Source organism: Phyllobates terribilis, unplaced genomic scaffold (assembly GCF_046119375.1).
Source record: "Phyllobates terribilis strain yellow unplaced genomic scaffold, ASM4611937v1 Scaffold_30__1_contigs__length_15301838, whole genome shotgun sequence".
Lineage (NCBI taxonomy): Eukaryota > Metazoa > Chordata > Amphibia > Anura > Dendrobatidae > Phyllobates > Phyllobates terribilis.
Window position 1 is genome coordinate 6,185,065 of NW_027362790.1, and position 27,117 is coordinate 6,212,181.

At 46.1% G+C, this 27,117-nt stretch overlaps 1 protein-coding gene across 1 annotated transcript; it reads left to right on the forward strand.

Annotated features, from left to right (window-relative positions):
- The first annotated feature begins 221 nt into the window (after positions 1 to 221).
- LOC141178761 (uncharacterized) lies at positions 222 to 25,987 on the forward strand. Its single transcript, XM_073660605.1, has 7 exons — positions 222 to 312; positions 12,647 to 12,796; positions 12,926 to 13,105; positions 13,188 to 13,311; positions 13,396 to 13,493; positions 13,687 to 13,777; positions 21,695 to 25,987. Exons 2-7 carry the CDS (start codon positions 12,719 to 12,721, stop codon positions 23,050 to 23,052), a joined length of 1,929 nt encoding a protein of 642 aa, XP_073516706.1. The 5' UTR covers positions 222 to 312; positions 12,647 to 12,718; the 3' UTR covers positions 23,053 to 25,987.
- The last annotated feature ends 1,130 nt before the right edge of the window (positions 25,988 to 27,117 follow it).

Below are 27,117 nucleotides of genomic sequence, written 5' to 3' on the forward strand. Positions count from 1 at the left end.
GTACACGTGCGGCTCTGCTCCGTACACCTCGTACACACGCGGCTCCGCTCCGTACACCTCGTACACGCGCGGCTATGCTCCGTACACCTCGTACACACGCGGCTCTGCTACATCCACACTGTAAACCCCTCCTGACCCCACACATAAACTTCAGCTCATCCAGCACCATGACAACCAGCACAGCAGAGTCCTGCATCCACTGAGGCCCCTGATCATGTGACCCCTGACTCCTCCCCTCCTGTGACCTCATCACAGCTCCTGTGCGCGCCGCACACAACAGCCATATATGTGGTGGCGGCTCTGCAGGTGGAGGTATGTGGAGATCCCCATTACTGGGCGCAGGGGGCATTAACCCCTTCAGCACGGAGGCTCTTTTGGGGTCTTGTGTTGCCCCTTTATAAGAATCATAAGGTTTCTGTTTCCTGTGATAGATACATACGACCCAACTATGGAGACAGGAAGGGAGGAAACGTCTTGTTCTCATTAGTGATGAGGGCGCGTGGATTGTTAACCCTTCGGTGAGCGCGCTCGGGTGCTCGGCATCTATGTTGGTGCCGCCGCGGCTCATGTGTCATGGCGGTTGGGCTGCTGTGACACATGCAGCGATTGCCTAACAAACAGGCTGTTCATCAGACATGGTGCCATTAACAGATGCCTTCACCGAGGGTCTTGAATAAAGGGCTCTAATGGAGTGAATAATAGGACCCACAAACCCAAACCTATTTAACAGCGAGAAGACGAGCGACCAATTGACTGGGTCAGACGCCTTCTCAGCGTCAATTAAGTGACATTTTATTGAATGAAATAAGTATTTGATCACCGACCAACCCGCAAGAATTCTGGCTCCCACAGTCCTGTTAGTCTTTCTTTAAGAAGCCCCCCCTACTCTGCACTCATTACCTGTATTAATTGCACCTTGTTAGATGTATAAAAGACACCTGTCCACACACTCAGTCAATCACATTCTAACCTCTCCACCATGGGCAAGTCCAAAGAGCTGTGTAAGGACACCAGGGACAAAATTGTAAACCAGCACAAACCAGCACCCCTTAACCGCAGAACCCATGCGGTTAGGGGGTGCCTTTACATCATACATCTCCCCTGAGATTCGCAAGAAAAAAGGAGTATTTTTTTTCTGGGAAAAAGGGACATTTTATTAGGACCTGTCCTTCAATTCCTAAACAAAAGGACAACTCACAGCAGAGAGGATTCTCTTATAACATAACCTTCACTTATACTTATAAAACTTTATATCCTATATATCCATTACTGAATCAACATAACTCCTATTAACCTAAGGACACAAAAAGACTCATTGCAGATATTTACAGGATACGGTCCCCGGATGAATATATCCAGTCCTGACTGTTAACATTAATCATAATCTAAAGTCCTATTGTGCAATATAGAAAGAAAATGTGTGGTTCTCACCCATTTTGCATCTAGACACCATCCGGGATTTTCTGATGCTACCCTGTCATGCCCCTGGGTTTAGCTCCCGCCCCGACACGGGCAGTACCCAAGTGTACCTTCTAACGTATCCCACAAAAACCCTCCCGACTCGTTTCTTTCTCCTTATGGAGAATTCATCAGGGGAGTATGTTTAGCATTTTGGGGAAGGCACAAATAATGCAAAGAGAGAAGGTGACTCTGTGCCAATAAAGTGTCAAAGTGAGTAAAACAAAAAATTCAATGAGGCTCACAATAGTGAGTGTTCATTACAGTCGTACAGAGTGCTGCCCCCACTATTTTTCCAAAAAATGTATGGGGAGATAATCCCACACACTCACTTCCTGTATGTAAATAGGTTTACTTTCCCTCCTTTCCAGGGAGTCCTATGTCACTTCCCGGGTGGGTCTTATATCTCTCTTATATTTTTGTTGCTATAATTCCAGGGTTTATCTCTATCAAACCCATTGCTTTTTCAAATACATTATCCTATAATAGTGCTCTCATCAGACTCATTCCATTTTGACGACATTTTGAGCGCGGAGTCTCACAATCACATGACACGGCTGGGTCTCACCCGATCGCATCATTTCCACCGCCCGACAAGCCGTGACCACGTGACACCGCCGACCGCAACATTTCCGGACGCCCAGCAGGTCACAGTCATGTGACATACCCAATCACATAATTTCTGGCCACCCGGCATGCCGCGATCACGCAGTGCAGCCCCATTTTTACAGCCGCCTACACTCAGCCATATGTTACAACATGTGGCCGTGGACTCCACAACGCTTCCGGTCACGTGGCACCCGAAACGCCTCAGTCACACGACCGACCACATATGGTCACATGTCCCCATATATACCGTATTATTTCTGAATGATTACCACTGCCATAGTGACCATCAATCCAAATCGCACATGATGCTCCTTCCTACTTGGGGTAGGTTGGCAGCTTTAAATACAAACTTCATCAGACATAATTTGAATATACATATTTCATTCTGAAGGCACTCTTTAAGCAACCTGTTGCCCACAATGTCATATATTATATATCTATCCATAAATTTCCCTTCTTCCTAAGGGTATATAATCCTTAAGGATATAAATATCACCTTCTTTTGAAGGCACTCAAGATTTTAAAGGCTCAAAAATCTGATTTTGACAGGCTCATGTAATGGGACGCTTCACGTAAGCATGATCAAACGGGGGGAAGGGAGGGGGAGGATTTTGTAAGGTGGGGATCAGGAGATACTCCTTTCAGATAAAACAACTATAGCCAAGTTGCTCATTGAGCCACTTAGGGGTCATGGTGTTCAACCGGAAAATCCATCTTGCTTCTTTTAGCTGTAGGATTCTGTCCATGTCCCCCCCCCCCCCACTATTCATTTTCATGCAACCAATTCCCGTCAATGATATTACTTTCGGATCCCCCCGTGCACTAAATTTACATGTTTAGCAATGGGCGTGTCATTATTGTTTGCAATATCATTTAGATGCTCTCCTATTCTTCTTCTCATTTCTCGTATGGTCTTCCCTATTTACTCCTTTTTGCAAATACATGTTGCTTTATATATCACAAATGTTGTTCTGGAATTAATAAAACTTCTAATATCAAAGGACAGTCCTGTAACGTTACTCATAAAGGTTTTTGTGGTCTTAACATTCGGACAGGCCACACATCCGCTGCAATTGTAGCAGCCATTCGGTCTCCCTGGTAACCAAGACTTGTCCTTTTTAGATTGCACAAAATGACTTTTGACAACCCTGTCTCCAATCGTTTTGTTTCTGTGAAACGTGATTTGTGGTTTTGTACCAACAACTTTTTTCAAATCCTCGTCTATGGTAGAATTCCCGAATATTTTTCTATAATGACCCTTGCTTGTGGGGCACCATTATCGTATGTCGCAATCAACCTAATAAGTTCTTTTCCTTTTTCATTATCGTCTTTTGTTCTTGGAGAGAGCAGATTTTCTCTATTTTGTTTAAAAGCAAACTGGTACGCCCTTCTCAAAACCCAATCAGGGTATCCCCTTCGTTTCGAACTCTCTCTCATTTCCTTAGCCTGCTGTATAAATTCACCATCAGTCGAACAATTCCTTCTCAGCAAAGCAGTCATCAAAGCAAAAGTTGGCTACTTTGAAGAACCTAGAATATAAGACATATTTTCAGTTGTGTCACACTTTTTTGTTAAGTATATAATTCCACATGTGTTAATTCATAGTTTTGATGCCTTCAGTGTGAATGTACAATTTTCATAGTCATGAAAATGCAGAAAAATCTTAAAATGAGTAGGTGTGTCCAAACTTTTGGACTGTACTGTAGTTCCCCCCTAACTAGGTGGTTCCACCCACTCCAGCCAGGGATCAGGGACAGTTGTGCTCTCCCTTAGGAGCATTGTCGCCCTGTCCCCCGGAAATGTGGTGTAGTGAATTCAAGTGTTAGGGTCCTGAGCCGTACTCCTTCCTTACCTGAGAGTGACATACCACACCTCTGGGTGAGATGCAATACCTCTGTGGCGACCGAACCCTTAGGGGGGCAACAGTAGCTGTTGGTTTCCGAAAAATTGTGGTATGTATATCCCCCTCCTCTTGTTTTGCAATCTGGTACTCCTCTTCCACTACCTATCCCTAGTAGGCCATGGGCACACTTGTCCATGGATTTTATTACTGACCTCCCGGTTTCTTCAGGTAAAACAGTGGTCTTGGTGGTTGTAGATAGGTTCAGTAAAATGGTTCACTTCGTCGCAGTACCTGCACTTCCAAATGCTAAGACACTTGGTCGGGTGTTTATAAATGAGATCGTGAAGCTTCATGGGGTTCCCTCCGATGTGGTATCAGATTGGGGGACCCAGTTTGTTTCCAAGTTCTGGAAAGCATTCTGTTCTCGACTGGTAGTGCAACTCTTTTTGGAGGAAAGTGGGGGGTGCGTCTTATAGTCCGAATACTATATTACTGTATGGCCATGCATGGTGGTGGGTGTGGGGGAGCGGCAGCGGGGGAACAACGTGGCACAGGAGCCAGCAGCCGCCTGCTGCAGCCTACACTGTGCCCGCCACTAAAGAAAATGAATATTCCCTGCTCCCTATTCATTTTCCTTAATAGCCAACACACTGTAACCTCAGCGCGGCTCCTGCTGCCGCTCTGCAGTCTATGTGTCTGCTATTAAAGCTCATGAATATTCCCTACAACCCACTCCCATGGGTTGTAGTGAATATTCATGGTCTTTAATAGCGGGCTCATTGACCGCAGAGCGGCAGCAGGAGCCACGCTGCGGTACAGTTCGCCGACTATTGAAGAGACTGAATGGTCACTGCTCCCCACGCACAGACTCCCGGCGTGGGGAGCAGTGACTATTCCAGCACAGCACATGGCAGGGATGCCATGCGCGGCTCATACAGTGAGAGTCTTGACAGCAGAGCGGGACAGCGCTGGAGGAGAGAGGAAGTGAGTATGACTGTTTATTTTTTTTTGTGGGCAGCATGATGGGGGCTCAGAGGGTGCCATACATACCAGGATGGGTGATCAAGGGGTGCCATGCATACCAAGACGGGGGGCTCAAATGGTGCCATACATACAAGGATAGGGGCTCAAGGGATGCCATGCCTACCAGAATTGGGGGATCAAGGGGTGCCATACATACCAGGATGGGTGATCAAGGGGTGCCATGCATAGCAGGATGGGGGATCAAGGGGTGCCATACATACCAGGATGGGGGATCATGGGGTGCCATGCATACCAGGATGGGGGATACCAGGATGGGGGATCAAGGGGTGCCATGAATACCAGGATGGGGGATAAAGGGGCACCACATACCAGGATGGGGGATCAAGGGGTGCCATGAATACTTGGATGAGGGATCAAGGGGTACCATGCATACCAGGATGGGGGATCAAGGGGTGCCATGAATACTAGGATGGGGATCAGGGGGTGCCATGCATACCAGGATGGTAGATCAAAGGGGTGCCATGAATACCAGGATGGGGATGAGGGCCACGTATGCCAGAATGGGATGGGGGCCACGTATACCAGGAAAGAGGGGCCATATATACCAGGATGTAGGATATTAACGGAATTGTGGGACATTACCCCAATACCAGTGTCAGCAGCTGACCCCCTCCCCCATAACAGGGCATCATGACCACATTTTTTGCTTACATTTTTTTTCCTATTTTCCTCCTCTAAAACCTAGGTGAGTCTTATGGTCCGAAAAATACGGTATAATATATATATATATATATATATATATATATATATATATATATATATATATATACACTGCTCAAAAAAATAAAGGGAACACTTAAACAACACAATGTAACTCCAAGTCAATAACACTTCTGTGAAATCTACCTGTCAAGTTATGAAGCAACTCTGATTGTGAATCAATTTCTCCTGCTGTTGTGCAAATGGAACAAACAATTGGTAGAAATGATTGGCAATTAGCAAGATACCCCCTATAAAGGAGCGGTTGTACAGGTGGTGACCATAGACCATTTTTCTGTTCTCATCCTTTTTGGCTGTTGTTTTGGTCACTTTTTCATTTTGCCATTGCTGTCACCCCTAGAGGTAAAGTAGCATGAGGCGGTGTCTACAGTACAACTCACAGAAATGGCTCAGGTAATGCAGTTCATCCAGGATGGCACATCAGTGCGACCTGTGGCAAGAAGGTTAGCTGTGTCTGTCAGCACAGTGTCCAGAGCATGGAGCAGATACCAGGAGATGTGGAGGGAGCCATAGGAGGGCAACAACCCAGCAGCAGGACCGTTACCTCCTCCTTTGTGCAAGGGGGAACAGGAGGAGCACTGCCAGAGCACTGCAAAATGACCTCCAGCAGGCCACAAATGTGCATGTGTCTGCACAAACGGTTAGAAACCGACTCCATGAGGGTGGTATAAGGGCCCGACGTCCACAGATGGGGGTTGTGCTAACAGCCCAACACCCTGCAGGACGCTTTGCATTTGCCACAGAACACCAGGATTGGCAAAGTCGCCACTGGCGCCCTGTGCTCTTCACAGATGAAAGCAGGTTCACACTGAGCACATGTGACAGACGTGACAAAGTCTGGAGACGCCGTGGAGAGCGATCTGCTGCCTGCAACATCCTTCAGCATGACCGGTTTGTTTGTGGGGTGGCATTTCTTTGAAGGGCCGCACCGCCCTCCATGTGCTAGTCAGAGGTAGCCTGACTGTCATTAGGTACCGAGGTGAGATCCTCAGACCCCTTGTGAGACCATATGCTGGTGCGGTTGGCCCTGGGTTCCTCCTAATGCAGGACAATGCCAGACCTCATGTAGCTGGAGTGTGTCAGCAGTTCCTGCAAGATGAAGGCATTAAAGCTATGGACTGGCCCGCCCGTTCCCCAGACCTGAATCTGTTTGAGCACATCTGGAACATCATGTCTCGCTCCATCCACCAACGTCACGTTGCACCACAGACTGTCCAGGAGTTGGCGGATGCTTTAGTCCAGGTCTGGGAGAAGATCCCACAGGAGACCATCCGCAACCTCATCAAGAGAATGCTAAGAGTGCGCAAAGCAGTCATCAAAGCAAAAGGTGGCTACTTTGAAGAACCTAGAATATAAGACATATTTTCAGTTGTTTCACACTTTTTTGTTAAGTATATAATTCCACATGTGTTAATTCATAGTTTTGATGCCTTCAGTGTGAATGTACAATTTTCATAGTCATGAAAATACTGAAAAATCTTTAAATGAGGTGTGTCCAAACTTGTGGTCTGTACTGTATATGTAATATACAGTGAAGAAATAAGTATTTGATCCCTTGCTGTTTTTGTAAGTTTGCTCATTGACAAAGATATGAACAATCTATAATTTTAAGTGCAGATTAATTTTAACATTGAGAGATAGAATATCCAAACAAATTGGTCAGATGAGACAAAAATTGAGCTCTTTGGCATTAACTCAACTCGCCGTGTTTGGAGGAAGAGAAATGCTGCCAATGGCTCAAAGAACACCATCCCCACTGTCAAGCATAGAGGTAGAAACATTATGTTTTTGGAGTGTTTCTCTGCTAAGGGCACAGGACTACTTCACCACATCAATGGAAGAATGGATGGAGCCTTGTCCTCCCTTCGCACTTGGCCGCTGAGCTCCCGACGGTAGCCGCATGGAGGTCAGCGGCGATGCAGCCGGGAGATGACCGGCGCTAGCCGGTCATCTCCCGGCATCTCGCAGCGGAAGTACCCGCACAGGCAGGGCCGCTCCCTGGTCCTCACTAACACGGTTCGCTGATTGGTCGCGCCACCAATCAGCAACGAGCGCAGTCCGGCCGCGAATTGGCGCTGGATTTGAAACACGCTTCGCTGATTGGTCGCACCTGCCCGGCCGCGACCAATCAGCGATATTGGCGCGAAATTTAAAACACCGCTTCTCTGATTGGTCACGTCCAGCCGGCCGCGACCAAACAGCGACTGGCGCAGCCTGGCCGCGAAGTGGCGCCAGATTTGATACACGCAGGCCACCGTCGAGAGATCGGCGGCGACACAGCCGGAAGATGACCGGTGCTAGCCGGTCATCTCCCGGCTGCTCGCAGCAGAAGTACCCCGATCGGCGGCCTCGCTCCCCGGTCCTCCCTTCACACTTGCCGACGGGAGATCAGCGGCCCTAGCCGCTGATCTCCCGACGGTAGCCGCATGGAGGTCAGCGGCGATGCAGCCGGGAGATGACCGGCAGTGGCGCTCCTTGGTCCTCACTAACACGGTTCGCTGATTGGTCGCAGCCCGCGAACAGGAGACCCCTGGCTGCAGCCGCAAATAGTCGTGATGTAAGCGGAAGCAAGAGCCGGCTGCGGCCGGGGGAATTATGTGCTGGCTGTGCGTGGTCAGCGATGTTGTCACAAGCAGTATTGACAACATGACATAATTACAAAATTCATTAGGGGCCCCGGGGGGATACATTGGGGGGTTAATTTAAAGTAGTGCACAACCCATTTAAACACTGCTTCGCTGATTAGTCGCGCCCGGTCGGCCGCATACATATTCTAGAATACCCGATGCGTTAGAATCGGGCCACTATCTAGTGTGTGTGTGTATGTATATATATATATATATATATATATATATATATATATATATATATATATATATATATATATATATATATATATATATATATATATATATATATATATATTTATATATATAATATTTTTCCCTTCGGCGGGCTCATTTTCAGCTATTGCTACGTCACTGTGATTTCTGTCTACGTCACTGTGTATAGAATGTGTATAGGATAACAGAGTATAAGAAAGTTGTTATGGACGTGACTTAACGAGCATTGTGCAGTGAGTCTGGTTTCCCTATAGTGACAGATATTTCTTGTTGCTAAAACTGTGATATTTTTTTCATGTTAAATATTTTTTTAAACAACTCTCATTAGTGCGATTGTTGTGCCCCTGCGGGTCCAGTTGCCACAGAAGTGCTGCATCTCAGCCAGAGGTGTGGTACCCCACTCTCAGGTAAGGAGGGAGCACTACACGGGACCCAACCACTCACATCCAACACTACACTACTTCATAACGGAAGGGCAAGATTGCTCCTAAGGGAGAGCACAGGCCTGATCCCTGTCAGGAGGGTGGAACTAAGTGGAGGAGGTGGGTGAAGGAAATAGTTCAGGGGAGCTCAGACAGGAAGAGTATAAAAGCTAGGGTAGAAACATCTAGAAGGGTCCATTTTCCTGGCTCCAGTGCTTGGAGCAGGAGTTCAGTGGAGAGTGAGGAGTGGGCCCAGTCAGAGGGGCCCAGCAGTAGGAGAGTGAGGGGAGAAGACCGGAGCAGTGGGAAAGGCTCCAGAAATAGAAGGGATCCTAGGGGCACGGCGAGTGCGGGAAGCCACCCGTGCGCCCGAATTCACGCTGACCATAGAGGGATCAAGGCCGCAGGAGGGGACTGACCCCAGACTAGTGGAGTACTTTAAAGCTCAGCTAGCAAACCGGAGGTTGCTATATCTTTAGGTGCCGTAGCCACAGTCCACACAAAATCGCTGAAAAGGTGGCCATATAGGACCAAGGGGACAGACGAGACGTCGCCTGACAAGGCCCGCGGCCACTGGCTCGGGACACTGTGTCTGAGGCACAGGGCAGGAGGGCGAGAGCCAGCGTAGTGAGACGGCCTGGAGAGGTACACCGAAAAGGGTCCCGTTCAAGTGCTCCTAGGATATTTGAGAGTTGGCTGGAACACTTCCCAGGAGGACACAGGACGACATGGGTGGTTACAAACCGGTAACTGTAACCTGGAGAACTTAACAACTGTGAGTAAAACCTGAAGACTGCACCCCGCTGTGTCCTTGACTTAATTGCCCTGCCCTGCACTACACTGTCCCTGCTGACAACATCTACCTCATCAATTCCTTTATACTGCCCTGGGGCATAGCTCTACCCGTGGAGAGCCAAACCATCTCTGCTGCGTCACCAACAGCCCCAGTGGATCTGCACCGCAGCGGGGGCCCCATATAGTCGCATACCACGGGTGGCATCACGAACATTATCCCCAAATCTTTATTTCACCAAATTGACTTTCACTGTTCTTTATTTGACCTCCCTGGGCCACGGACTGGGTCACTGCCACCGTGACTACCCCAATACAGAACCGGCCCGGCTACCGTGTACCCCACGACCACAGGGGGCGCGTCATGCTCATACAACATACAATCCTCTGATTGCTCAGGTGATGCACTGTACTACTGTAGTGCGGTGTATTATCCTTGCCTGTTAGTGTAATCGTAACGGCTCCATACACATTAGATAAGTGTTGGCTGAACAGTCATTTGACAGACGGCTATCTCTTCCATCTCCCTATACACACAAATATTCCAGCTTTCCTGTGGTCTGTATGAGAAAGTCGCCTCCAGACTCCTCTAGTGGACGATTATCTACAGGAAGAACAAACGGATTAGCCTCTAAAATTCAGGATGACAGATCCTTCTCTGCCCTAACATCATCTGTCGGGAGGCCCCCAAATACTTTATATAGTCGACCAAACCCCCCCCATGAGGCGTGGGGAGCACTGAATATTCATGCTCCTTAATAGCGGCACACAGTGTAGCAGCAGCGCGGCTCCTGCTGCTGCCGGAATCACCTGTGCCCGCTGTTTAAGGGCATAAATATTCAAACTCTCTCCATGGGCTTGTGGGGGGGGGAATATTCATGCCCTTTAATAGCAGGCACACGTGATCGCCCTGCAGCAGCAGGAGCCGCTCTGCGGCTACGCTGTGTGCCGGCTATTAAGGAGCATGAAGTCACAGTTCCAGCGTGAGGAGCAGTGACTTCCAGTAGCTGATCTCCCCTTGTGAGCCTCGCATGGTAGTGACGCCATGCGCGGCTCACAAGGCAAGATCAGTGCGGGCAGATAGGACGCAGCGCTGGAGGAGAGAAGGAAGGTGAGTAGGAGTGTTTATTTTTTTATGTGCAGCATGATGGGGATTAGGGGGACCATGCATACCAAAATAAGGATGAGGGGGCATGCATAACAGGATAAAGGTGAGGGGGGCATATATACCAGGATAAGGCTGAGGGGGGCATACATAACAGGATAAAGATGAGGGGGCCATACATACCAGGATAAGGATGAGGGGCCATACATACCAGGATAAGGATGAGGGGTGCCATGCATACTAGGATAGGGATGAGGTGTGCCATGCATACCAGGGAAGGGATGAGGGGTGCCATGCATACCAGGACAGGGATGAGGGGTGCCATGCATACCAGCACAGGGATGAGGGGTGCCATGCATACCAGGATGGGGATTGCTGTGCCATTCATACCAGGATAGGGATTAGGGGTGCCATGCATACCAGGATAGGTATGAGGGGTGCCATGCATACCAGGATGGAGGGGTGCCATGCATACCAGGATAGGGATGAGGGGTGCCATGCATACCAGGACAGGGATGAAGGGTGCCATGCATACCAGGACAGGGATGAGGGGTGCCATGCATACCAGGATAGGGATTAGGGGTGCCATGCATACCAGGATAGGGATGAGGGGTGCCATGCATACCAGGATGGAGGGGTTCCATGCATACTAGGATAGGGATGAGGGGTGCCATGCATACCAGGATGGAGGGATGACAGGCATACCAGGATGGAAATGGGGGCCACGTATAAAAGGAAGGGGGGCATATATACCAGGATGGGGGATATTGTCAGAATTGGGGGACATTACCCCTATACCAGTGTCAGCAGAAGACCCCCTCCCCCTTAAAAGTGCATCGTGAACACATTTTATGCTTACATTTTTTTTTCTATTTTCCTACTCTAAAACCTAGGTGCGTCTTATGGTCCGGTGCGTCTTATAGTCCGAAAAATACGGTATTTATGGTCATTTATAAGTCCTCCCTGTCTCTGGCCTGCCCTTGTATCCTATTACTGGTACCTCCTTCTCTGCGTCCTGAGAGGCAGAGAAGGAGGTAATACAAGGGTGGGCCAGACGAGTGAAAGAGGCGTGTTTTTCTGGGCACAGCACCGCTCTTTCTCTTTTTTCCATACCCCGGGCGTCCCGGACGCCTGCAGCTTGCTTCACTTACTCTTTCCCGGTGAAGCGCCCCCTCACCTCGTCACTGCAGTCCTCAGGAGCGAGATCAGAGAGGCAGAGAAGGAGGTACCGGTAATAGGATACAAGGGCAGGCCAGAGGGATGTGCTGCCGCTCTGATAGTCTTGGAGACAGGGAGAGCTGGGCAGGCAGGAAGAGCTGACCAATCCAAGCAGGCTTTGTATACAACAACCAGCCAATCGCCAGTAAGGTTCATCACTTTAAAATTACCATATTGAAATCAAATCTGATTTTTTTTTTAATTTTTATTGTATGTGCGTTAGAAGAGGGGTAGTCTTATACATCGAGTATATCCCAAACTCTATATTTTAACTGGAAAAGTTGGGGGTCGCCTTATACACCCAGTCTTCTTATACTCCGGAAAATACGGTAGTTATTTCTCATGTCACATGTAATGAATATCTCCTGCAGTATTGCTAATGCCGATTGTTGGTAAATGAGATGAGAATTAGCGTCATGGAAGATGAGTCTATGAGAAACGTATTCAGCTGCAGACTCCGAGGAAGAAGGAGGAAAACTAAACATTGTAAAATAATAAATCTCCTCATATGTTTCCCCTTATTATCTCCAGTAATTGTATTATTACACAGGATTTTTATGATGCTACATCTGCTCATCATCTTCTCATTCAGATCCCTACAATATCAGATCCTCTCAGTGAAGATCTTCTATATAAGAGAATTTTCCTTATTGATCCATAAAAGATGGATCTGGACAGAGACAAGATGGTGGAGAGGATATTACACCTCACCCTAGAGATCCTCTTCCGGCTTACTGGAGAGGTGAGAGATTCTGATGACGTCACATTACATCATTCTTATCTATGGGAATAACAGATGGACAGAACTGGAGAGGTGAGGACTCTGGAAATGTCTGTAGTGAGATTTATTAATGTGTCTCTCCATAACCAGGATTACACAGTAGTGAAGAAGACCTCTAGTGAACGCCGTCAGGCCCCTGTGTCTGAGGGATGGGGAAGACCCAAGAGTCCAATCAGGGGGCCTCCACCTTTTCCCCTGATACATGAGGACATCAATGACCAGAAGATCCTAGAACTCACCTACAAGATGATTGAGTTTCTGACTGGAGAGGTGACACTGCTGGGAATGCTGGGACATTATACAGTAACACTATGGAGGGATCGGGGGGATGACGGTATCATTGTTGTGTCAGGTTCCTATAAGGTGTCAGGATGTCTCCGTCTATTTCTCCATGGAGGAGTGGGAGTATTTAGAAGGACACAAAGATCTGTACAAGGACGTCATGATGGAGGTTCCCCAGCCCCTCACATCACCAGGTAATAGACAGGACTAAATACACATGGCCTATAATTATCTGTATGTAAAGAATGAATTCAGACCCTGTATTCTGTTTTCTCCAGATTTATCCAGTAAGAGGACAACACCAGAGAGATGTCCCCGTCCTCTTCTTCCACAGGACTGTAAACAAGAAGATCCCAGTGTTCCTCAGGATCATCAGGTAGATGGAGAGAAGGTGTCATGAGATCTCCCCTATGATGTGTAGACGGCTGTGAAGGTCTTGTGCTCAGTCTTGTTTTATTCACCATTATTATGTTTTATACTTGTGTAATGAGAACAGTGGAGATGGCAGGATTAGAGCTGATCATAGATGTGACTTCTTCTGTCTGTCACTTTTACAATATTTGTTTCAGGGTGAAGATCTGACCCATAATCATAGTACAGAGACATATGTGAGGGGTGATGAGCAATGTAAGGAGGAGATTCCTACAGATAACCACCCAGGTGAGTAGTGACCACTAAATGCAGAGAAGTCACAGATTCTTCTCAGTCACCGGCTGTGGCTGCTTTATCGGTGGTGTAGTCCGGCCATATCACAATCGTGTGATCACCATTTTGCCTCTAGATCACAAAATTCTTCTCCACCCAAAACTGTTCAAATGAATTTGGGCATTGAAAACCCTTTTCTAGAGAACTTGCAACCTGGGGATCCACCTACCCCCTGGGATTAGTAGACGCTGACCGTTACCTGCCCAGATCTGTAAACTACAAAGCCAAATGACAGCTTACGTAGAATGTGCTGACAAGTGAGAAAATCACTTGAAGGAAAATATTCTGATGGACCTGTAACAGAAAGTGGAGGGTAATGATGGTGTTGGCTTCCTAGATCCCTGATATCTTATTGGATGAATCTACCTTCTCTCCTTTCTGTGCGGCTGAATGTGCTCGTATGGTCCCTACAAGACCAGGTCCAGTCTTTCTGGCCAAACTTCACTTTTATTATCGACAATATTAAATGTGCAGTGAGGGCCAAGTGTGAATTTCTGTACAATAACAACGGAGTTTCCCTTTATTCTGACTTTTTAATTTCTTTTAAAACTGACTAACTTAAGCAGGATTGGGATAAAACTACATAAATAACATTACACCTGTGCCATGACATATCTCTAAGCTGTGCATAGCTGATGGCTGTAATATACATCTATTCACGCCTGCAGGAGATGTGGTGGCATGGCTCGAGCCCTGGTTTCATGGATTCACTCCACATCATAAATTACATTATGTTTTCAATCCTAAAGAATTCAGATTCCTGCACAATCTCTCCTGAAATGGGGGCACTAATACTTTCTCTACTCTTCTGGTCAGGACTCATCATACCTCCAATGGTCCACCATAAATGAGTGCATCTCCAGTTTAGTGTTGGATATCTCCCTTCATACATACGTTGGTGTTGGGGATGTAACATATATTTTTATTGTTATATTTTTTTTACATGTTCATTCTGTATGATAGTTTATTTGGGGTTGGATCGGCCTGCCTCACCTATGTGAGTCTTTAACTACCTAGTAGTTACAGTTACAGACTGAAGGTTTTTTTTTCTGAAGAAGACTGTTCAGCTTGATCGTTTCAGTCGGTGTTATTATCTGTAGTCACAGTTTTGCCCATCACCCTTTATTCTTCCTTAGGGATCTGGACTTACACAGATGCTCCTAGGCTTGGCCCATAGTGTTACTTGTTGTTCTGTGGAGTGAGATGGGAAGAAGAATAGTCAGGTAGCCAGAACCAGGAGGGCAGAGAAAGTACAAAATCAGAATACGGAAAAATAGTCAGTAAACGGGCCGAGGTCACAATGGAAAACAAATACACAAGCCGGGAGCTGAGCACAGAGGCCTGAACCAGAGGAGAACAAGGCTGGATCTGGAAGCTTCCGGCAATATGCTTCCAGCTTTAGTAGGGTGTGGTGATTTCCATATGGCTGAAGCAGGGAGCAGGTTACTGCAGCTGGACAGCACACACACCCATACCACCAGACTGGATGGTACTACTGGCTCCATGCAAACTAATCTAAGTGGCTGGACAGAGCCTGTGCCGCCCAGAACTTTTGGTCCCGACGTCTTCTCAATCACCAGCGCCGCCTGCAGAATAAATAGGACAGCACCTGGTGACAGAAGCAGACGTCGCCGGAGCAGGTCCCAGAGGATATGGGACACACCACACCATACAAAATGTCAGAAAATCAGAGCAGTAGAAATTCCCATATATTGACTCCATTTTGAAAATGATGACCCTCAATTAATTAATCTTTAGAAGTTGTCACTACTTTGACTCCACAGTCACTTTCCGAAAATTAGCACACAGTAGATGTTTCAAAGTGAAAATTACTAATATGCCATTTTATTACCCAACACATAGTGCCCAGATTGTGCTCCAGGAGAGACACACTGTAAATGAAGTGGGTTCTTCTCACTATAGTAATGCCAAATACATGGATGATAAATGTGGTTTGGGCGCACTGCAAGGCTCAGAAGCGAGGGGGAGATTTGACTTTGGGAGAGCGAATATTGCTGGATTGGTTTATAGAAGCCATGTTGCTTTTCAAGAGCCTTTGAGCCACTAATAATGTAAAAATCTCTGTTTTTCCACTGACAAATGATGGACCTGAGTGGGGACTTGTTTTTTGTGAGATGAGTAGAAGTTTTTATTCGTATTTTTTTTGCCTATGTAACACCCCTTTAGGGCTACCACGGTACACTGGGTGTTATGGGGGGTCTCACCTCTCTAGGGCGCAGTGCCTCCACCCGAATCTTGATTGGAGCTCTCTCTCTGGGACTGCCGAAGGACTGTTATCTTCTGCCAGGGGCTGATTTGGGAAGCCCCTGCCACAGCTCAGTACACACTCACAGGGAACAGGAGTAAAACTGTTTAACAGGTTTATTACTATGCAGCAGAATTGAGGTGGGTTTAAAGGAATAACATACAATACAAGTAACAGTGCTCTATAAAAGTCATATACACATCACAATCTACTTCTACTCCGACCCTGCAAATATAACGTAGCAGGCTCTCCGAGTCCTTGATGTAACTTGCTTCAGAGGGTGACAAGACCACGCTCTCCAGCAGCGCGGGTATCTCAGAGGGGGCCGCCACACTCGGCAGCATAGAGGAATGCAGATCCACACCGCTCCATCTCTCACAGCAAGCTGCCACGCTCTTTTTTCTCTGAACTTTCACTTTCACCTCCTCCCAGCTCCCTCCTCCAAGTCCCTCATCATCCAATCCACTCTCTCTCCTTCTATCCTTCCAGGCTGTGTCATCTGACTGAAACAAGGGTCCCTGGGAATTGTAGTCCACTGCAGCTCAGGGGAAAAATGGTTAATGTCTGTAGGTCCCTGTTTAACAGCATCTGCAAAGCTCTTCTTAGTGTCTGTAAGTTCCAGTATACCAGTAGCTGCCCTAACAATTCCCTGTGCGGGTGTTACATTCTCCCCTGGTGAGTCATTGAAAGTGTCCCATCTCGACATGAGGACTCACCACCTGAAACATGAATGGGGGTTAAGGCATCCTGACTAACACCAAATTTACATGCACACAAACCACCACCTGGACACATGGGAAATACCAGGAAATAAGGCCAAACAGAATTTGAATTAGGGTGTATCAGCCTGGGGACCTCAGTGGTATGTCCCATTCTATCATAGGTCAGCATCATGGGTGGTCTAGTGTGCATGCAAATTTGGTGTTAGTCAGGATGCCTTAACCCCCATTCATGTTTCAGCTGGTGTCCAGAGAACCATCCGACCGTTTGAGACACACAGTGAGTGCCCTTCTGAGACTTGTGGTTCTACCAGCGCTATTTACAGTGAGTACACTACAACCCAGACTATTGACATGAATATTCATCTAAGTGCACCAACGGTTCTCATTTGCGCGCCAACATCCGCGGCAACTGGGCCCCAACGTTTGGACTGAGTTAAAACAAAAAGGGAAAACCTGCTACGTTATATTTGCAGGGTCGGAGTAGAAGTAGATTGTGATGTGTATATGACTTTTATAGAGCACTGTTACTTGTATTGTATGTTATTCCTTTAAACCCACCTCAATTCTGCTGCATAGCAATAAACCTGTTAAACGGTTTTACTCCTGTTCCCGGTGAGTGTGTAGTGAGCCTTGGCAGGGGCTTCCCGAATCAGCCCCTGGCAGAAGATAACAGTCCTTCTGCAGTCCCAGAGAGAGAGCTCCAATCAAGATTCGGGTGGAGGCACTGCGCCCTAGAGAGGTGAGACCCCCCATAACACCCAGTGTACCGTGGTAGCCCTAAAGGGGTGTTACAGTGGAGGCACTGCTGAGATCCAGAACTAACACAGGAGTATTTACTATGGAGACTTTAACAGAGCAAGAAGTGTATTTGTGGTGTGAGGAGATGGATGTTACAGCTAAACAAAGCTTTGCAGTGAGTGGTGAGCTCTGTAATGCGTCTGATGAAGAGATACTGAAAATAGTTAACCGACTCACTGAACTTGCCCACCCTAAAGTGGTCGACCGCAGGAAGGAAAAGGGGGGACAGTTACTCAGAGCCCTGATCTCAACCGGGCAGATCTTGAGGAAAAAATACTTCCCATCCATTGTAGCCATGTCCCCAGAGTATGGTCGACAATGGAAGATCACTTGGCCTACTGAGTCCAAAGTTGAGACCCAGCAACAGGAATCAACCACTCAACCTAGAAAGACTAGTATATGTCCGCCCTCTACTCCACTTAGAGCCAGTCCTGAAGAGACAGCGGCCCCTGCTGATGTGCTTATGACAGCTATGTAAAAGTTAGTTAGTCAGTTTGCAAAGATGCAGCCAGAAGGGAACTACCGTTGTCTAAGAACTTTCTCGGGTGCCCTCCCCACCCCTGCTGGAGAAGAAGGATATGATACTTAGAGGGATGTCACTTTACTGTGCTTAGAAGAGTGGCAGGGCACTGATGCCGTAAAGAAGCAGAGAATAGTAGAACGTTTGAAAGGTATTGCTATGGAAGTGGTGCAGGCTGCTTGGCGGAGCAAGCCACTAGCAACTTATCAAGATTATATGAGTGCTTTAGAAGATGCTTTTGGATCCCCTGAAGATGCTACTGATCTATTCTATAAACTCCGTACCACCTACCAACAGCCAGATGAGAAGATGTCCGACTATCTATACCGACTAGATAAGCTGGTTCATAGAATAGTATCTAAAGGTGGAGTCAGCCCTAAAGAAGATGATCAGTGTCGTCTGGAACAAGTACTCAGAGGAGCTCTCACTAATGATCCAATTGCACAGCAGATGAGGTCTTGTGATAGACAGAAGATTCCTGGTTCTTTTCATGAGTTGCTTAAGGAAGTTCGCAAGGAGGAGGTTATTTTGGCCGCAAGAGAGAAGACATCCTCTCGCGTGACTACTGTTGCCCTGAAGCCAGCAGCCGACTGCCGAGAGATGGAACTGTTGAAAGTCATCGAGAAACAGGGGGAGCAGATTACACAATTGTTAAGTGCCCAGGCCAAGACAATACAGTGGCTACAAAGTGCTGCGGAGGTAGCTGAGAAGCAAACACTGGCTTCAGGAAGTGAGAATGATGACCTCTGTAGAGTAGAGAGTAGGAAACCAGAAGGGTGCGTTGTCTGTGGGAGTCCAGGCCATATAGCTCGTCAGTGTCCTAAGACGTGGAGCTCAAAGAACTCTTCACATTTTCCCCATCACACTCAGAGGCAGTTTGGAAACGGGAAAAGGGGGCCAGTAGAACCCCATACTGAGCCCCCATCAGCAACTAAGACCTACTCTACCGCCCCATCCAATAGTGCCTCATCGAAAACACTGCCTGAAGGTTTAGTGGGACTTGCCCCACATGTCCCCGCATATATCAATGGTCAACCTTGTACAGTATTGCTGGATAGCGGGTCTCAAGTGTCCATCATCTTCGAAGGATGGTATAAGAGATATTTATCCAACGTGCCTCTGAAACCGTTGTCTGGACTCGTGGTGGGGGGACTGAGTGAGCACAGCTACCCCTACAGAGGGTACGTGTCCGTGACACTGCAATTTCCAAAGACTGTTGTTGAAGTGGATAAAGAGATACCCATCATAGCGCTAATCTGCCCGGAGGCAGATGAGATGAGAGACCATCACCTGTCATAGTGGGAACAAATGCCAACATCTTCCGTACGATAGCTCAGTGGTGTTGGGAAGTTGGGGGAGAAAATTACTCGCAGACCCTATCCATCCACCCAGTCTGTCTGGAAGCCTATGTGAGAACGGAGGAGGAGAAGAGGGAACTACAGCCTGAAAGCTTTGACCCTTGTTTTGAAGGAAGTGAGCTGAAAGGAGAAGAGAGGGGGCTGGTCATCGACGGCATGATGATGCGGGGGGCAGCTTTCTCTTTAGGCGAATGGGACATGGACCTCGCCCAAGGAGTAGAGCATCGCATTCGGTTGAAGGATCAAAATCCTTTCCGAGAAAAATCCCGAAGATTGGATATCGAGGATGTCAGGCAGCATCTACGCGGTATGTTAGACACAGGAGTCATCATAGAGTCTAGTAGCCTCTATGCTTCCCCCTTCGTGATAGCTCGAAAAAAAAATGGAGCTATTCGGATGTGTGTGGATTATCGTACCTTGAACAAACGTACGGTCCCTGACCAGTACACTGTTCCCCGAATCGATGAAGCTTTGGATTTCCTGCAAGGGAGCCAATGGTTTTCTGTGTTAGATCTTCGGAGTGGCTACTATCAGATACCCATGTCAAAAGAAGATCAAGAGAAGACCGCTTTTTGTCTGGCCCATTGGGTTCTTCGAGTTTCAGAGACTGCCTCAAGGACTGACAGGTGCTCCGGCCACTTTTCAGAGATGTATGGACAAAGTAGTGGGGGACCTGCACTTACGTGAGGTCCTGGTTTATCTAGATGATCTTATTGTTTTTGGGAAGACTCTGTAAGAACACAACCAGCGGTTGTTCAAGGTGCTGGATCAGTTGAAGGAGGCTGGGTTGAAGTTGTCCCTTGACAAGTGCCGGATTTGCCAGACGACTGTGAAATATGTGGGGCACATAATCAGCAGAGAAGGAATTTCCACCGACCCTGCCAAAGTGGAGGCTGTTGTAAACTGGCCTAAGCCCACCAAACTGAGGGAGCTTAGGTCCTTTTTAGGATTTTGTGGATATTACCGAAGATTTGTACCCCAGTACTCTCAGATTGTGAAGCCGTTAACTGCCCTTACCCAGGGGTATCCCCCTTCTGGGAGGACAGCCCACTCCTCAAGGTCAGGAAAGAGAGTCTACTTCCGAGTTAATGAACTTTTTGGGAAAAGATGGACACCTGTATGCGATGAGGCATTCGAGAAACTGAAGTCATGTTTGACCCAAACTACAGTGTTGGCCTATGCAGACCCCAGTAAACCATATGTGTTACATGTAGATGTTTCTCTCGACGGACTAGGAAGGATTCTCTATCAGGACCATGATGGCTGTCTGTGTCCCGTTTACTACATTAGTCGAGGATTGACTCCCAGTGAACGCAACTACCCAGCTCACAAACTGGAGTTTCTGGCTTTGAAATGGGCTGTAGTGCACACGCTGCATGACTACCTCTATGGGGTACACTTCATGGTTCATACCGACACAATCCATTAACCTACGTGAGAACCACAGCAAAACTGGATGCCACGGGGTACTGGTGGCTTGCCGCACTCTCTTTGTACGATTTCAGCTTAAAATATCGACCAGGGATCAGACACACTCTCGGCTGCCTAGGGAACCCTTAAATGAGGAAGAAGAAGGAGGATGGATAGAGGTCCCTGCCCCTGAGGTGAAGACTCTGTGCCATAGACATCAAACTAATGCCCTCCCTATGCAGTGCTGTGCTAAATTCTTAGGAGTATCCAGTGAAGCGCTGCCGTTGTTGTACTGCCGAGTGACAAATGTAACCCCAGACTCTCTCCCTCAACTGACTCGTAATCAAGTCAGAAAGGCGCAGCAGGAGGATTGGTCGGTGGGGGTAGTCCAATGGTGGGTTAAGGGGGGCTGGAGGCCCGAAAAGAATGCATTAAGAACAGAGGAATCTGTCCTGCTGACTCGGCAGCTAGAGTTCCTAGTAGTAAGAAATGGATTACTATACCGAGAGGCAAAGCGCCAGAAGGGAGGAGTCCGCAGACAGCTGGTGTTACACCTATATAACATTGTTTGGCTTTTTATTCCATATTTGGGAGACTGAATGAACAAACAGTTGAACATCACGCTCTACTTGGTCTTGCTATGAAGTTTTCTATTACACTGTGAACTGTAATTTTCTTGGTGAATAATTCAATATTTTTTACATGAGTTGCTATTTTACAGTTTAAGTAGAAATGTTAAAAAATATATAATTCAAGAATATTTTATTCAAAAATAATTATTGGTTTTATTCTTGGCAGATGACTGTACCAGGAGATCAGACGGACAGCTGACATCTTCAATTTTTAAATCAGACGATCTTGAGATCCCAGAGGATACAATTGAAGTGAATGCTATTACTCCAGATCTACCATCATCCCTTCACAGGAAAGATCTTTCACCTGATCCTTTGAAACAGGTTCTGTCTTCTGATTCATTACCGACTACTAAGGAAAATCAAAGTCACAAAATAAGCATTAAAAAACGAATTGCTCCTAATTCAAAGAAGCCATTTTCACTTTCAGAATGTGGAAAATGTTTTAACCAGAAATCAGCTTTGCTTAAGCACCAGAGAACTCACACAGGGGAGAAGCCTTTTTCTTGTTCAGAATGTGGGAAATGTTTTAACCGTAAATCAATTCTTGATAGCCACCAGAGAACCCACACAGGGGAGAAACCTTTTTCCTGTTTAGAATGTGGAAAATGTTTTAACCAGAAATCAGGTTTGGTTAAGCACCAGAGAACTCACACAGGGGAGAAACCCTTTTCCTGTTTAGAATGTGGAAAATGTTTTAACCAGAAATCAGCTTTGCTTAAGCACCAGAGAACTCACACAGGGGAGAAGCCTTTTTCCTGTTCAGAATGTGGGAAATGTTTTACCCGTAAAGCAATTCTTGATAGCCACCAGAGAACCCACACAGGGGAGAAGCCTTTTTCCTGTTTAGAATGTGGAGAATGTTTTAACCAGAAATCAGGTTTGGTTAAGCACCAGAGAACTCACACAGGGGAGAAACCCTTTTCCTGTTCAGAATGTGGGAAATGTTTTAACCGTAAAGAGATTCTTGATAGCCACCAGAGAACTCACACAAGGGAGAAACCTTTTTCCTGTTATGAATGTGGGAAATGTTTTAACCGCAAAGCGATTCTTCATAGCCACCAGAGAACTCACACGGGGGAGAAGCCTTTTTCATGTTCAGAGTGTGGGAAATGTTTTAACCAGAAATCAGATTTGGTCTATCACCAGAGAAATCACACAGGGAAGAGGCCTTTTTCCTGTTCAGAATGTGGAAAATGTTTTAAACAGAAATCAGATTTGGGTAAGCACCAGAGAACTCACACAGGGGAGAAACCTTTTTCCTGTTCAGAATGTGGAAAATGTTTTAACCAGAAATCAAATCTGGTTAATCACCAGAGAATTCACACAGGGGAGAAGCCTTTTTCCTGTTCAGAATGTGGGAAATGTTTTAACCAGAAATCAGATGTTGTTATACACCAGAGAACCCACACAGGGGAGAAGCCTTTTTCCTGTTCAGAATGTGGAAAATGTTTTGTGAAGAAATCCTCACTTCTTAGTCACGAAAGTACTCACACAGGTGAGAAGCCATTTTCATGTTCTTAATGTGGGAAATGTTTTACACAGAAATCAACTCTTAATAAACTTCAGGGAAGTCACACAGGGGAGAAGCCTATTTAAATGCTAACCGAAAATTGTATCTTCTTAAAGGGGTTTTCCACTTCTATTGGTACAACTGTTATGATCTGCAACATAAACTAGGGAAAGATGGGGAGAGCTATCCCTACAGTAAGACTAAGCTGAGTCCCTACGTTGTAGCGGGCAACCTGCCTTCGTCCTCGGCTAGTCTGAACGGAGACCTATGGAGAAAGGGAGGGGTCCCTAAAAGAACTAAGGACTGGGACAAAAATGGGACACCTCCTAACAGAAGTTGTTGCAGAGCAAAGGATAGACTGACAAAAGTACTAGAGGTCCCAGAGGACCAAGCAAACTAGAGATAGATAGGCACAAAGGCACCTGGCTAGAGAGACAGTCAAAACAACACTGAAGTCCAGCAAAGCCAGAAGGGCGGAGCTGGAGTATATAGGAAGATGGTCACGTGACCGCAAAACACAAGATAGAAACAAAAACAAACAGGAGGGTTCTAACAACAACTCCTTCTCATTCCTCATGTTTGGCCTTGTTAAAATAAAAACACTCATACGCACCTCCCGTTGTGGCGCCGTTCCATTGGTGTCACAACTCGCGTTTCTGGGGCTCACATAAGGTTATTACATCACACAATCCTGCTCCCAATCAACTCCGCCTTCGGACGTATTGAAAATCAACAGGAAAGACATGGCCTGGACATAGCAATGAGAGCACTCTCTTCAGACCGTGTTCCTGGGGGAATTATAAGCAATTTCCGGCCTTAAACATGACGGCCGATATGGGAAAGAAAGACGAGATTGGAGGTTAATCTGAGGTCCTCCACCTCGGTCAGCATGTCTGATATGCAGTGTTTCTTATCGAAAGTCTTATCATCCTGCTCTGGAGCCATTACTGCCTCATCTCAGCTTGGAAAAAGAAGCAGTATTAACCCTCATGATGCCAGACAGCTCAAGCCTGTAAGTCCTGCACCAACTTCTCTCTTAATGTAGGCCTCACAAGAAAACATCTCCACAAATCTCCCAGTATTCTCACCAAAGCCCACATACTGAGCAGTGCTTGCTGCACAGGAAAATATACTCCCCCAGCCACAGGGATTTTAATATGAGGAAAGCCATAATTGACTTGTATTTCATATTGCGTCTATCCCTAATAAACAAGAGAGAGAGCAAAATATACAAAGGCTGAAGACCACGTACAAAACTGAAATACGTCCCCTCACTTCTAGCCTATCACAGCTTACTGACAAGGTACAGAGATAAGAGGATGATGTCCTACAAGTTGTGGCCATCAAAATGCTCAGAAACAAACACTGGATCTTCACAGCCAGCAAATAAACAGTCTCTTTAATATCACTTATGACCAAGAAAATCACAATAATATCCTGAAATCATCAATGCACAAGCGATCAGGCCAACACTGTGGACATTGTTCAATTATATCCTTGGTGACCCTATTGATAAAGAGCTGGAGATCGACAGGGCGCACCGTACATTAGGCAATCATGGCCCAGATCCTGAGCGTCCAAGGGACATTATTGGTCACATACATTTTTCCAATGTGAAAGAGGCCGTTGTGAGAAAAGCAGGGGATTTGGGTCCTGGTGATTTCAATGGAAAACGCATACAATTGCTCACAGATCTATCCTGAATGGCACTTGCTCAAAGAAGGGTATTGAAACCAGTACTTGATGCTCTCTGGGAAAATGGTCTGATGTGCTCCTGTGGTACCTTTCCAGCTGCAAGTCCGAAAAAAATGAATATTGTATATTTTGAAAGATCAAAGCGACATGAGACCATTCTGTGATGTCCTGGACATTCCCAGAATCCATATATCTGACTGGCCACCTTCTCCACCATTGCCACAGAGTTTCGGCACCTCACAGAAGGCTTTCAATGGATCAGGAATTTGATGGTGATGCATCCAGACGGGAAAGGAACCTGCCAATCATATCAGCTCCTGAAATGAATCTTGTTTTCCCTGATGAGACAGTTTGCAGATGCTTACTTATTTTTTTAAGCTTATAATAAGATATATCTAAATAGAGTTTTAGGTGCCACTCTTCCACTATACAGAATGTCTCAGTTCATATCTTAGAACGGGATTTAATTTTTGTTCACATTATATTACTGTAATATCAGGCTGTATTACTTTGCTCGCTATATATTCTATGGTTCCCCCTAATAGGAACCCTAGGACTAAAGGTTTGACTTACGCCTGTAAAGACAACCCTCAGTTAGGGACTTGCATTGGGATCTGCTTGTTTCGTAATTTCCTAGTGTTCGATATATTCATAATCTATACCTCTTGGCCACTGAGAGGTAGACGTTACTATCTACCATCTATACCTCCTCTTTGCTCTTAGTCTTTCTCTCCTCCCCTCCTCCTTTTTTTTCATATAATATGACACAACGCAGAACTCGTTCATTGAATGTCAGAGGACTTAATGTTCGAGAGAAAGGAGCTCAAGTGTTTTATCATATGAATAAACAACACGTTCATTTTCTCTTTCTTCAGGAGACCCACTTTAGAGGCGATCATATACTGTACCTCAGATTACTAACAGATATTATTCATCTTGGCGTCACAGTACAAATGCTATTTTGAAGTCTAAGGTGCGGAGTATAGGCCGACACAGATCACTGCCGCATACTATTGTAGCAAAAAAGAAGCAAGACAAAAATATATCTCATACCCTACCATAATTATATATAAATGTAAAGCAAAATTGCATAATAAATATAGGGTACTTAGTGAACTATTTTTGATCAAAAAAAGTATACAAGCCGTCCCACCAGCGGCAAGGTGACCCTAAATTGGGACGGTACCTATACTGCCTATATTAAAAACCTTACTGTATATCAAAGTTGAAGTAATGCATATAAAAGGGTAGACAAATAGGACCGGTCCTATTTGTCTACCCTTTTATATGCATTACTTCAACTTTTTGATCAAAAATAGTTCACTAAGTACCCTATATTTATTATGCAATTTTGCTTTACATTTATATATAATTATGGTAGGGTATGAGATATATTTTTGTCTTGCTTCTTTTTTGCTAGTGTGAACATGCCTCTGTTTCTTGTATGTCTGCCATCTTAGACCTCAGTTCACATTGTCTGGTTTCTCGCATACTATTGTAGAAACACTGTCTGACACGGAGAGGATGTATGTGTTTAAGATCTCCATCTATTCCAACATTTTGACTTTGGCAAACTTCTGTCTCCCTAATTGTGACCTAATTAAGACATGATGACCAAAACTTAAACAAACTAAAACATTTTCTGTAGGACCTTGTTATCATCATTGAAGGTGACTTTCATTTTGCCTTGGATCCTTCTTTAGAGGCGTTCCTGGGCTGGAGTCACCAATCTAAATCACCCAAAAGCTTTGCTAAACGTGCTCCGGTCTTTCCAACTGGTCGATGTATGGAAGATGCAACATCCAGATGTAAAGGATTATACGTATTATTCTCCTATACTCAATATGCATAGCCCTAGAGACTTTTCATTAAATTGCCATCACTGGCTTACATGGCAACCTACATCTCTAGATAGGGATTGCTATATGGTCAGATCATGCTCCTGTATATTGTAATCTGACTATACCTGACTCCACCAAGGCTTCAACTGTGGGAATTTAAATGCTAATCTGCTGAAAGACTCACTCTGTGTCTCAGACCTTCTCGAGACTATAGACTCCTTCACAAATATGAGCATGATGAAACTGCCTTACCATTTCAATGGGAAGCTCTCAAATGCGTCCTCAGAGGGATACTAATAAAACAGATCCAGGCTTAAAAGAGAAAGCCGCTAAAGTCTACCATTTGCTTGAGCGGATTGATCTCCTTGACAAACAACATAAATGATCTGCTTCCCTCCAGACATACGTAGACCTGCTTAACGCTAGAAAGCAGCTAAGGTGGTTTCAGGGATGGGTACTCGCAAATATTGTGGAATTTCAGGGCACCTACTTATGGAAGAAACCAAGCGGAAGCTTCCATTCTCCATACTAGATATGGGG

Bases quoted from the DNA above. Each gene is read 5' to 3' on its own strand.
- LOC141178761 (XM_073660605.1), top strand. From the start codon at position 12,719: ATGGATCTGGACAGAGACAAGATGGTGGAGAGGATATTACACCTCACC. The intron at 12,797-12,925 runs GTGAGAGATTCT...CTCCATAACCAG, and splicing joins TCTTCCGGCTTACTGGAGAG to GATTACACAGTAGTGAAGAA. The intron at 13,778-21,694 runs GTGAGTAGTGAC...TATTCTTGGCAG, and splicing joins TCCTACAGATAACCACCCAG to ATGACTGTACCAGGAGATCA.